The sequence below is a fragment of the Lepidochelys kempii genome, chromosome 7 (assembly GCF_965140285.1).
Source record: "Lepidochelys kempii isolate rLepKem1 chromosome 7, rLepKem1.hap1, whole genome shotgun sequence".
NCBI classification, from domain to species: domain Eukaryota; kingdom Metazoa; phylum Chordata; order Testudines; family Cheloniidae; genus Lepidochelys; species Lepidochelys kempii.
In genome coordinates this window covers 41,825,247-41,838,710 of record NC_136386.1, presented here as the reverse complement: position 1 = coordinate 41,838,710, position 13,464 = coordinate 41,825,247, and the positions used below count along the sequence as shown (strand labels likewise).

The 13,464-nt window shown below is 39.7% G+C and overlaps 1 protein-coding gene across 7 annotated transcripts in view; it reads right to left on the bottom strand.

The window, feature by feature from the left end:
* ATRIP (ATR interacting protein) overlaps positions 1–13,464 on the bottom strand; it is a 28,444-nt gene extending 14,980 nt beyond the window's left edge. The window contains exons 1-6 of one of the 7 annotated variants that reach the window (XM_073352374.2): positions 13,334–13,464; positions 10,624–11,077; positions 6,146–6,228; positions 5,684–5,854; positions 3,330–3,445; positions 1,355–1,515 (exon numbers count right to left, since the gene is read on the bottom strand). In XM_073352374.2, coding sequence (XP_073208475.2) covers positions 1,355–1,515; positions 3,330–3,445; positions 5,684–5,854; positions 6,146–6,228; positions 10,624–11,059 — 967 coding nt within the window. In that variant the 5' untranslated portion in view covers positions 11,060–11,077; positions 13,334–13,464. The other 6 variants (XM_073352375.2, XM_073352376.2, XM_073352373.2 and 3 more) reach the window with 6 other exon arrangements.

Here is a 13,464-nt window from a genome sequence, read left to right as displayed (position 1 = left end):
GCCATTTGCAGATCTGAGCAGATTTCTTAGCTTTATCATTTCCTAGCATTAATCTGTGACTCTGCCACGTGTGCATTACTTCACTTTACACCACTGTATTTAGTTCTTTGTTTTCTCAGCATCAAATTGTCTTTTAAAGTATTCTTTACTTATCTACATCATTTTTTAAATATTTATTTTTAAGAGATAGATGAACTATTACATCCTTTTGGCAGACTTTTGCCATATTACCAACCTTCTAGAAGACATGAAATTTTAATCACTGTTTGGGTGTATGGACCTGATCCTGCACCCCTTACTCTCACAAAGAATCTAATGAGTAATTCCATTTACTTCATTGAGAGAATCTTGCAGAGTCAGATTTCTCAAAGTAGGGTTCTCCAATAGTCATGTACTCTTCCAGTGTCCAGCAACTGAAACAATTTTATTAATGATATTTAATCCCCAAATCCATGCAAAAGTAATAATTGTGTAAACAGTCTTCCAAATCCTTCATTGAGAGTAAACACACAAAATACATACATCCCTTCCTTTTTGAAGGGAAAGAAATATGAGGCTATTAAACAACAAGAGGTACTAATCCAAAAATCCAGAAAGAGATGTTAAATAAGGTAATTATTCAAGAGGAAAGAACTAAGTATCTGGGAATGAGATAACATGGATTTTCCCCAGGTTTTTGGTCATAGGAAACAGCACAAATAGAGCATGGATGCTAGGCTTGTGCATGAAGAACCCTAGTCTTCCCTAAAAAACTAAGACAGAGCAGAAAGCATCGTCACTTTTATGCAACGTGCACATTTAAATCCATGCCTTTCAATATAAAACTCCCACTAGTGCTAACAGAAGTTTCATAGTTGACTGAGGGTATGTCCATTTATTTATTTATTGCATCTAGTCTAGACGTGATAAATCGACCGCCGAGCACTCTCCCATTGACTCCAGTACTCCACCAGGGCGAGAGGCGCAGGCAGAGTCGACGGGAGAGCGACAGCAGTTGACTTACCACAGTGAAGACGGCGCGGTAAGTACATTGACTTCAGCTACATTGACGTTGCTATCTATTGACGATCTATCCCCCCCTCCCAGTGTAGACCATGCCCGAGAGCAATATTCATGGTCCTGAGACTGTACATGAGGGCTAGAGCAAATTTCAGCCAGAGGGAGTTAATACAGATAGCTGCAAAGGAGAAGAAAAGAGAATTTTTGAGTGGAAAGCCAGAGTATTTTATTGTGGTAAGTGAAGGAATGCCCTACAAACTGTTCATACATACAATACAAGACAAATACAAGCAACAGTGAAACCCAAAGCTTTACATCTAGCTACTTTTTGGATGCTATAAAAACAGTGCCTTACCCTCCTTGTTCAAAGAAGTCTCAGCAGGCAAATTTGCTGCAGAACAGGATACTTTAAGGGACATGTCAGCGCTGAAAGTCTCTTTTGTAGGAAAAGATTTTTTTCCAGTCTGAAGAGAACATCCTTCCAATTTTACAATTCTGGAGGGACTCTTCTTAGGGCTAAAAGATTAAATCAAATGCTTGGATAAAGGACTACTTGGGGTAATTTCTGAATGTTACTAATAAGAAGTATCACACCTTTTTTTAAAATACACATCAGTTTCCATGAATTCTGATGTGTCATGGGTATTGCGCAGGCAGAGTCGACGGTATAGGTATTATGTACTAATTTATTTAATTATTAAATATTATGTACTAATTTAACTAATAATATAGGTATTATGTACTAATTTATTCAAAGACAAAATTGCACATTTTGAAGTGTTTGCTAACACTCTGTGAAATCATAAAGTAAGTTATTTCACAAAATACACGAACATACTACGTTTCCACCTGTATTTACAGTACTGTTAGTGTATATTATTTACACTTGAATTACTTAACTAGCTAGAGCATGATCCAGCTCAAAATACATATAGCTTTTTGGGCAATGCAAGATGTGGATTCTGGCTGAAAAAGTCAAACTTATTTTGTTGGGGGAAGAGGTCAGCTTACTGCAGGTCAACAGAAAAAAAAAAATCTGTTAAGACAGTGGAAGAGTTCACAGGAGAGCATCTCGTCTTCTGTGCTCTACAACTTCCTATTATGAATCCACTGTCTCTCCAGTTATGGCTGTACAGGCACGTAGTATATTACAAGATTAAAGTTAGAGTAACCCCCCCCCAAGCAGCTCCAAGAGGTAAAACATGTGGGTCCTGGTCCAGCTCTCAATTTAAAAACAAACAAGGCACAGGGAACTTTAAAATCTCATCATACAAGTGTCTGGGACTGGTGGGGACCAGAGCAAAAAAGAGAGAGACATCCTCCCAGGCTAATGGAGGACAAAGGTACCATGTTAGGTGAACTTCTGCAACACAGAATCATAGGACTTGAAGGGACCTTGAGAGGTCATCTAGTCTAGTCCCCTGAACTCATAGCAGGACTAAGTATTATCTAGACTATCCCTGACAGGTCTTTGTCTAACCTGCTCTTAAAAATCTCCAGTGGTGGAAATTCCACAACCTCCCTAGGCAATTTATTCCAGTGCTTAACCACCCTGACAGTTAGGAAGTTTTTCCTAATGTCCAACCTAAACCTCCCTTGCTGCAATTTAAGCCTATTGCTTCTTGTCCTATCCTCAGAGGTTAAGAAGAACAATTTTTCTCCCTCCTCCTTGTAACAACCTTTTATGTACTTGAAAACTGTTATGTCCCCTCTCAGTCTTCTCTTTTCCAGACTAAACAAACCCAATTTTTTCAATCTTTCCTCATAGGTCATGTTTTCTAGACCTTTAAATGATTACAGACAACAGTGCATGCACTATGGTAAGAGTTTGAACTCAAAACATTTCATATTAAAGAAATTTTCCATGCATTAAGTGAAAGAGTTCTCTTTGGCCTTACAAAAGACCCTGGAAAACTGAAGAGTTTTTAATCTGAGTAATAAATATTTTTAGAGCTGTATCAAAATATGCTTTGAATAAACCTGAAACACAAATGTCAATAAACCTAACGTTTTAAAATTCACAGTAAAGGACACATTTTAGCTAGAAGCAACTTTACAATGAAAAGATACTAAATCAGAGCTTTATACTTCAGACTTTAGCTTTGTTATTTTATACCCCGGGAAACTAATTTTCATACACTTTATTTGTTCATGTGATATTTGTGCTGCGTTTGACAAAAGAATGCTAGTGTACTGCAATTTTCAACACCTTTGCTCTTTGACACCAATCGAGTTATGCCAGCAGAGAAGTTGCTCTGCAATGTTTAATGAAACTCCATACATGAAATAATTCACATTTGAATTTTCTGTCTTTCAAAACTATTTGGTACCTGGCATTTGTAACTGACGGATTAACAGGCTTAGTTCTTTCACAGTTCTGAAGTTTTGCTCTCAATTCATTCATTTCAGCATCTTTAAACTGCAACTCTGACTGCAATGACTGTAACTGAAAGAGGAATACAAGTGAGTAATTTTGCATTAAACACTATATAAACTGGAAGAGTAACAAACACAGAATCATAGAAATGGAGGGCTGCAAGGAACCACAATAGGTCATCTAGTCCATTCCATCCCCTGCTTCCTTCCCCCCAGTGGTGTGGCAGAATTAAGTATACTTAAACCATCCTGACAGTGTTTGACTAACGTATTCTTTAAAACCTTCAATGATTGGGATGTTACAGCATGAGTTTGTTGACCTTTGATGCATGACTTAAGCTCAGATCAGGAATAATCATTTCTATCTTAGAAAGAGTTAAGATGTTTGCTAAATTAGTGCAAATGAAACTAATGCTATAATTCATACAGGAATAAGCAAAGAAACAAACATTTTAAAGTAGGCTTTGCAGTGAGTCTGATTCCTAGTATTTAGCCTGTGGCCTACTGGTAGTAATAATTAGCATAAGGCCACATTAGGCCTAATACAAGTTAGCATTAGTAAGTAACCTTGGTCAGAAGAGTTAACAATATATATATTTTGTGGTTAAATTGTCTAGACAGCAAAGGTTTTATTTAGCCAGGCCTCCTTAACGGGACTGCATACAGAACAATCTATCGGTGCAAATGCTTACAACAGTTGTCCCAAAAATAAATAGCAGGAATGGAAAATATAAACAAAAAGACAAGACTTAATCAAATATGGTCTTGGAAATAAGTGGATGTAAGGAATAGGTGGCTAAAAAGGAATCATACCCAGCTCTCAGAAGGACCTTGGCATAACAGGTTGGTGACCACCTTAATGCTAAATCTCATCTTAAGGAGAACCCACAGATCCGCAGATTCATGAGTATGCATGATGTGAATTCTGCTGTCATTCTTGTTTTTCTAGTTCTGTGATTTTGCTTATCTTGATCATGCTCTTAATAAAACTAAAAAGTCTCTGTGTGTGCATCTCACTAATCATCTTCTTAGCCCTGGTCTACGCTGGGGCGGGGAGTCGATGTAAGGTACACAACTTCAGCTATGAGAATAGCGTAGCTGAAGTCAACATACCTAGATCGACTTACTGCAGCGTCTTCATGCCGGTGAGTCGACTGCCGCCGCTCCCCCATCAACTCTGCTTGCACCTCTTGCAGTGCCGGAGTTCCGGAGTCGACGGGAGAGCATTCGGGAATCGATTGCTATCCGGCGGGTAGCGTAGACCTACCCTTAATCTCTAAGTAGTCACCAAGGAGCAAACCTATTGATGACAAGGGCATAAAGTTTCAACTGCTATTGAGAAGCTTTAAGTTAACCTTCCCTTTCAAGTCAGTGTCAAAAGAAAAGGGCTTTGCCGTGAAGATACTTGTTTATGCTAATAATTCACCTTTTGCTCAGCTACCACCAACCTTCCCGCGCTTACATATAGATTACCATACTACTACACCAAAACTACAGTTATTAACTCAATGCAACCTAAGCCAAAACACTCAGTTCATTTGTACGCTATCCCAGCTGAGAATCAGATACAACACAACACAACCAAACATTGGTACAATAAGGCAAACTCATCATGATGGTTACTGTAGTTAGTTGCCACTCAAGGGAGGACTGCACTAGAGGACCCGAGCAGTGGGGTAAGCAGCAGCAGCAACCTTTCACAGTGCTTTTGGGGGAAAACTGAAGAGACAGAAAGTTGGAGTTCGGCTGTAGAAACAGAGATACAATGCTTTTTAAGTTTTCAGTTATGGGGCTGTAATTCTAGTTTGAACATTCCAGGTCCTTCCAAAAGCCACTTGTGCAACACTCCTATAATTTGTTAGAAGAACATCACCACTGTCCCCTATGAGGAAGTTATCCCATAATTTGGATAAAAAAGTCCATTCCAGGTCCTTCCAAAAGGACCTTGTGGACAGTTATGGGGCTGTAATTCTAGTTTGAACATTCCAGGTCCTTCCAAAAGCCACTTGTGCAACACTCCTATAATTTGTTAGAAGAACATCACCACTGTCCCCTATGAGGAAGTTATCCCATAATTTGGATAAAAAAGTTAGAGGAAAGTTTGCTATAAATGCCCTTCTCTTGATTAAGTAATGACTGATTCTATTTTGCTTAAGTCACAAACAAACAATTGACAGGTTTCAGAGTCTCTAAGGTGCCACAAGTACTCCTTTTCTTTTTACAAACAATTGAGCTTTTCCACATAAGAAGTTAGACAGCTATAACAGAGGGAGAAAAAACAAAACAAAAAACAAACCACACACGCTACCTTTTTGGAGAACTCCTTTTCTTTTTCACTTAGTGTCTGATCTTTTTCCTTTTCCAATAGCATGTATGATCTTCTCTGTTCCTCCAAAGTGCATTCCATCTGCAGCATTGAGTCCCGCAAAATTTTAATTTCTCCATTTTTAATAAGGATTTCATCCTGTATTTCTTTCAGCTGCAAGCAGAGCATACCTTTAAAAAGTGTGGATTTACAACACTGATATTATGGATTCAATTCAGCCAAAAACAACAGAAATCACAATTTGGCCTAGAGTTGTTCTCCTGAAGAGTAACCTGATTTGTTTTTTAAGCAGACTGGCCTTCTGCAGATCCAGGCATCCTAACCACGGTGATTAAAGATACCTTAAACAGGACTTAATCCAAAGGTCACAAATTAAACCACCACCAAAAATTGCTGTAATAACCAGTACACCAGCCGATTAAGAAAAAAAAAGAGGCAATTAACCTTTTGCTTAACTTCTTCATGTTGTGTTTGCAGTACTTCAAATCCAAATGTGTCTTTAATTCCAATATCTTCAGTGCCATTTCCTGGTGAAAAGAGGGAATTCTGATACCAACTCCACTTTGAAGCATATAACAAGTTATTATTGATAACATTTCAACATCTCACTTTTTTATTATTACTCATCACATATTTTCTAGCTTGTAAGGATTATATATTTATTGGTAAATGTCAGTAAATGTCAATTTCACCATACACATGCAAACTAATGAAAAAATATTTCTGTCAATCAAAATTTACAGACTGGAAAAGTGTGAAAAATATTATTTGGGAACTCAGTTTGATTTAAGCATATTTACTTTGTATACTTTGAAATGTGATGTTGACAGTTTGTGTTTTTATAGTTATAAAGCTTTAACTTTTTGAATGTCAACATCTACTGTCATTAAATAATTGTCTGACCTCACACCCGTAGTTTCCCACAACTGTGAAAATTTAAATTGATAAAAATTGAAAAAAATGCTTTAAAATAATCAATGTCATCCACTGAAAATTATAAAACAAATAAAAAAAGAATTCTGCCAAGCCCATATATATATATATATATATATATATATATATATAGTTATTGTGGAAATAGAAGTATCAATAGACACACACACACACACACACACACACTAGTATTTTGGCACTAACTCAGGAAACTGATACTTCTGTTTCCACAATAACTTTACTATAACCCATCCATTAGGATTTCTTTACTCAAAAAAGAAACAAAAAAACCCAACAAAGCAAACAACTTGTAATGAGGGTGGATAAAATCAGGTTTTTAAAAATTTAAGATTTTTATTTTGTCATTTAAATTATAATAAGTGTTTCTTTTAAAAAATAAGCCTGTTTAAAATGAAATCTGAATTTAATACAAAATATGTTAAGGCCTAAACTTCTTATAATCTCAAAACATTTAAATAAAAACGTTAAATCCAGAAGCCTCTATCAAAAATTTAAGTTGAAGTGTGCTTTTTTCTACATAAAGAAAAAATTAGGGGAAAAACCATCAAGTTTTCAAGGTCAAGCTTTATAAATATGGCACAACAGGTTATGTAGTGTATTAAGGACTTGTTTGGTTTAGTAAGAATTAAATGTATATGCTGTTTTGTGTGTTTAATTAAATTCCATTTACCATCCTCATTCAGCTTGACAAATCATGAGCAAAAAGTTAATTATCTACTAAATAAGCAATGTATCATTGATTTTCTGCCATACTAAAATGTACAATTAATAAAGAAGAATCTGAAAATATAAAGGTATATCACTGCTTAAAATAATGTATACTATAGTGTATTCTCCTAGGTAGCAAAAAGATCTATCAAATCTAGGGGAAAAGGCTCTACTTAGTTGTAAATCAACATCTTTGAATGGTTATAAACCAATAAGAATGCACCTTTCTATAGAAAATAACTAACGTACAAATGGAAAAGTTCATTAAAATCAATTATTTAAATTGAGGTTTTCCACTTGAAGATTTAAATCATCCACACTATTTGCAGTACCTTAGACTACTGAAATAATTGGCCACAGGTTGATTCTCCACCACCAAGAACTTTTAAATCAAAATTGCATATTTTTCTAAAAGATATGCTGTAGAAATTATTTTGGGGAAGTTCTATGGTTTGTTTTATACAGGAGGTCAGACTAGATCAGGGATGGGCAAACTATGGCCCGCAGGCCGGATCCAGCCCACCAGCCATTTTAATCCAGCCCTTGAGCTCCCACGGGGGAGCGGGGTCTGGGGCTTGCCCCACTCCGGCACTCAAACCAGGGAGCAGGGTCGGGGGCCACTCCATGCAGCTCCAGAAAGCAGCAGCATGGCCCCACTCCAGCTCCTACATGTAGAAGCAGCCAGGGGGCTCCTCACACTGCCCCTGCCCCAAGCACCACCCCCACAGCTCATTGGCCAGGAACTGTGGCCAATGGGAGCTGCAGAGGCAGTGCCTGCAGACAGGGCAGCAAGCAGCAGAGCCACCTGCCCATGCCTGTGCATAGGAGCCGGAGAGGGGCTATGCCACTGCTTCCGGGAACCACTTGAGGTAAGCATCGCCCGAAACCTGCATCCCTGAGCGTGCCCCTCCGACCCCAACCCCTGCCCCAGCCCCAGCCTTGATCCACCTCCCACCCTCTGAACCCCTTGGTCCCAGCTCAAAGCACCCTCCAGAACCCCAAAGCCCTCATCCACAGCCCTACCCCAGAGCCTGCACCTCCAGCCAGCGCCCTCACCCCCCCATGCCTCTGTTCCAGCCCAGATCCCCCTCCCACCCTCCAAACTCCTCGGGCCCAGCCCAGAGCACCCTCCTACCCCTCATCCTCAGCCCTACCCCGGAGCCTGCCCCCCAGCTAGAGCCCTCACCCTCCCTGCACCCCACCCCTGCCCCAGCCTGGAGCCCCCTCCTGCAGTCTGACCTCCTAATTTCTTGTCCTCATCCCCAGCCAGAGCCCTCACCCCCTCCCACACCCCAACCCCCATTTCATGAACATTCATGGCCCGCCATACTATTTCTATACTCAGATGTGGCCCTTGGGCCAAAAGGTTTGCCCACCCCTAGACTAGATGATCACAACGGTCCCTTCTATGAAATTAGAAGAATTTAAACATCTAGTTTACTTTTTGATATTTATCTTGATTGTTTACTTTTTGAATTCTTCCTCCATGAAAGCTGACTTAAAAAATAAACAAAAAAAACTTGGATTCTATTTTTCTTTTAGGTTCCTATCCACTTTGACTTGTTTGGATTATAAACACTACTGGATTTAACGTATGCAATCACTTCTATTGGTCTTAAATTTGTAGAAGATTCTTTTCTCTTACTCCATTCTCACACAAGCCACTTAGATTTTAAGCCAAATTCAATAGAAAGTGTCCTTTAAGCGTACACATTGTTATCACAGATAAGCAATGACCTCCGAACACCAGGTATTCTCCAGTGCCCACCCATCAAATATTAAACTGGCATAAACCTGGGCTCTGAATTTGTGGCTAGCTCCACGCACCAGCCCAGAGTTTTGCCTTCAAAACAGAAGCTTCAGGGTTAAGGATCTATTTAGCTTTTATAAATTCAGACACTAACCAGTTAAGGCTAAATTCCTAACAATTAAATTTTTTTCTTTTCCATTACAGCTTACTAGGAGTCAACTGGCAGGCACTCATACCTGAGATATTCTTCTTCTGTTTGTAAGGTACTATGTAAACTATGCATGTATCACCGATGAAACACAGCCACATTCAACATGCTGTACAGCTTTCTGGGGGCGGGGGGGGAAGGGGGGAATGGGAAGAGAGGGAGCATTTTGTCCAGGGCACGGGTAAACTTCTACTCTCACAAATGCTCCGGGACCTTCCACATACTGGCCAAAGAGTCAGGAACATGGATATTCCTGTCTTATCTGAGAGACTCCATATTCAATCAAGTCACACAAAATTCAATTTACGTACTCTGAAAGGTGTAGAGCTGATTTAAACCCGATTTAAACCCTGCTGGATTTAAAAGTGATGTTCCAGGGAAGTGAGGTATTTCATAACCAGTGCTTAGACCACTAGTAGATTCTCATTAATATTACAAATGTTATAAACAGTAGTGCAGATAACAATTGAGGTTTGTTTTGGCCAGAAAAAGTTATTGATCAGCATTTACAATGAGTAGAAGATCCCACCCATTCAGAGGATTTAAGTTTGTTGCATGATATTTATGAACAGGTCACCTTCCCTTCTCTCCCAAAAGGGAATTTAAAAATCACTTGTGCATATGACAGATATTACACAATCACGTGTAGCCTAGTGGTTAGAACTGAAGTCTGGGAAGCCAGGTATTCTAATTCCATTTCTGCCTCACATTTGCTGAATGTCCATCAGCAAGCTACTTCCCCTTACAGTAGCATCTGGTTCAGAGCCATTGTGACACTGAGTTAAAGCTTGCTAAATTGGCTTACTTTCCTTAGAATAAGGCGTTGCACACACACAAAAAACAGTGCTATCATATCAAAGTGTGATCTTTCCAAATGATTACACCTACAAATATTTGGAGCACAGCTTCTGAGTACTTCTTACTTAATGCTATTTTATCACATGTAGTCATACTATTTGCCAAGCTCTATAACTAGTTCTTTAAGGCATATCATTAGATGTACATACCAACTCTTGACAGTTAAGTTATCCAGAAATTAAGATTCCCCTGATGATTAGAACATTTTCCCCCACTAATTCTGGTAACTCAAGATAGCTTCAAGAACATAAATGAACATTTCAGCAACAGTGCAATTTACTTTGGGGCTGAGATTAAAGAATCTATTCAAAAGATAATTAATTACTTTAGACATTTTTCTAGGAAGAACAAGTTCAGCATGTCAATCCCCAGATCTGGAAAATAAGGAGACATCAAGGCATTCACATCCCCAATTATAGTCCCATATTCCAAGACTACACATACCGAACTGGTCTTTCATATCTTTTTTTGCACTAGAGGCAACACTCCATTGTTCAATATTCAAAGACTTTTGATTGGTGTTGTTAGGGGTTAAGGATGGTCTAGCATTCTGCTCAGGTTTCTGGATGTGTGTTGTTCTAGAATGAGTATTTGAGTCTAGAACTTGTGATAAAGCCTGTGAGGCAATTATATCTATTTCTTCCAAATCATCAGCTGTGAAGTCATCATTGTCTTCAAAAGGATCTTCTGTTTGTTTGGACTTTGACTCAAAGCTTTTGTAACGCTTGTTTGGAGGAAAGCCATCTCCGTGGTTCCCGATACATCCTCGACTAGTGGATTCTCGATAAACAGAAGACGAAGCCATAATCCGTGCCTGATCCACACCATATAATATGGAGCTATTTCTCTTCTTATTCCCAAATAATGAGTTCACCGACATTCTGTATAAATATTTACCCTATGAAACAAAACAAAAACCATTACATTTTAATGCTCAAAGGACCATTTTCCCAATTAAATTTATTCCACAATATACAAATAAACAATTGAACATATGAAGAAACAAGTGTGCTACCACACAGTGATCTGGGTTCAAGAGTCTCCAGCACAGTCCCTCACTAACTGACTGGAAAAGATGAAGCGATGTTGCAAACTCCAGAGCTTCCCATCCATTTAGAAAGTGATTTTGAATCATTTAAGGTAGAGCAACATAGAAACATATGTTTTTCATGCCATCAGAAATGAACAAAAGAAACAACTGTAGTTTTGTTTACATCCATAAGAATAATGTCATTCTACAGAATATTACTTAACACCATGGAAATTTAACCAAGAAGAAACCATCCATGAATCGAAAGGGCCAAACACCCTTTGAAAAACAGCTCTGGAGGAGGCTCCAGAAAAAGGAGGAGACATGCCCCTGTTCTTTCTTCCTACAGAAGGCTGCATGCCCTTGAAATTCTGCTCTTCATGTTTTCCAAAAGCAAGACACAACATGGTCTTATTTTTAGAGTCTCTGTATAAGCTAAACAAGAACATAAAACTGTCACAGTAAGCTTAAAAACAGCAACATATTTTTTGAAGGGGCATTAGATTCTAAAGCAATCTCATGTCAAATTTGACTAGCTGATACATAGGATCAGCTAACATTTTGAACAAAAGAATGCCTGATAACATCATTACAGTTTTATTTTAATTCCCCCAATTAGAAAAGCAGCTTTCTGACATATGCATAGTAAAATACTATCTGAAGATTACTCTGATTTTAAAGTTTAGAACACACTAAAGATATTTAGTTTCTTGATAGTTGTCCCCTTGGCATCAAAGTACCCATATATGACATACATCAAGTGGTACAGACTTCTGCCAGTCCTGCCACGATCTGTTTTAGAAAGCAACATTTAACTCTAAGGCCTGATCTACAGTAGGAAATTAGGTCAGTATAACTACATCGCACAGAGGTGTGAAAAATCCACAAACCTGAGTGACACAGTTAAACCAACCTAACCCATGGCGTAGACAGCACTAGGTCACGGGATTAAGTCTCCTGTCAACCTTGTTACTACCTCTCAAGGAGGCAGAGTACGTATGTCAACAGGATAAGCCCTCCAGTTGATGCAAATAGTGTCTTCACTGAAACACTACAGCGCTGCAACATTTTAACTGTAGACAAGCCATAATCATCAGATGTTCTTTAAAAGGTTTCTAAAAGCTAGGGGCCTAAGTCATTCTCCAGTGTCTCATTAAATAAAGTAGTACAAAATTAGTCTGAGTATCAAAAAATATTTCTATAAAACTATGAAATTGGTTCTCCCAAAGGAAATGTTAGAAACCACATTCTGTTTGAGACATTCAAAAGTACCACTCCTCCCCCCAAAAACCACAAGCCCATCACTATAGACAGGAGTATTTTTAAGTAGATAACCTAAAAGGTCTTTAACATCTCTGATTTCTACTATTTGAAAATAAAGTACTACTCATATAAGAAAGACATCAGTTTTGCTTTGATATTTTCTGGATTGCTTTTACATTAACACAAACCACATCATATCAAGATTATGTTAAATTCGCTAATGCAGGGCAGTGAAGGTGCATCACTCGATTCAGTTCCATTACACAGAAAAGTTAACTGGGCTGATAAAAGTAATTCAGGAAAAAAATAAGAAGACACCTGCCGCCATAAGCAATATATTTCTAACCACAATCACTGGTTTTGAACGAACTCTGGTTGCTGCATTATCTCCAGCCGGAGTTCGCTCTGGCGCCATAGGAGACAAGCCAAACAGAAACACTCCTGCAGGTCTGACGGATGCCAAAACAAGCCAACTGGGGAAGCAAAAGCCAGGCTGGGCCCTGGAGTCCGTCTGTCCATTTTTAAGGATCAGATCCTCTATGACCACTCCGGGCGCTTGTCCTACAGCTCTTCCTTGGACACGCTGGCGGGATGGGGACCCTCCTGAACACCGAGCAGAGCTGACCGTAGCTTGCACGGTCTCCCGCTGTACCTGTGCGCACAGCCCCGCCCCTCGCACCCCCGGGCCAGGCGGTTTGTGGCTCCCACCCCCGGACAGTCTCGGGAGCAAGAGCTCCGAGCACACTCCCCCCGCAGCGCGGGGCTAGCGCTGTCCGATCCCCGCTGCCCGCACCGCCTCCTCAAGGCAGCCCCTGCCCAGGAAAACACCCTGCCCCGCGGGGCGACAGGCGGGCCCGTTACCGCGAGGGCTTCCGCTTGATCGCCGCTCACACAGGGGCCAGGAACGAGGCTCCGCCTCACCGCTGCGGTCCCGGCATCGCGGCCTTCCTAATGGAGTGCGCTCCCCCGCCCCCACCTGCCTTTCCACGCTC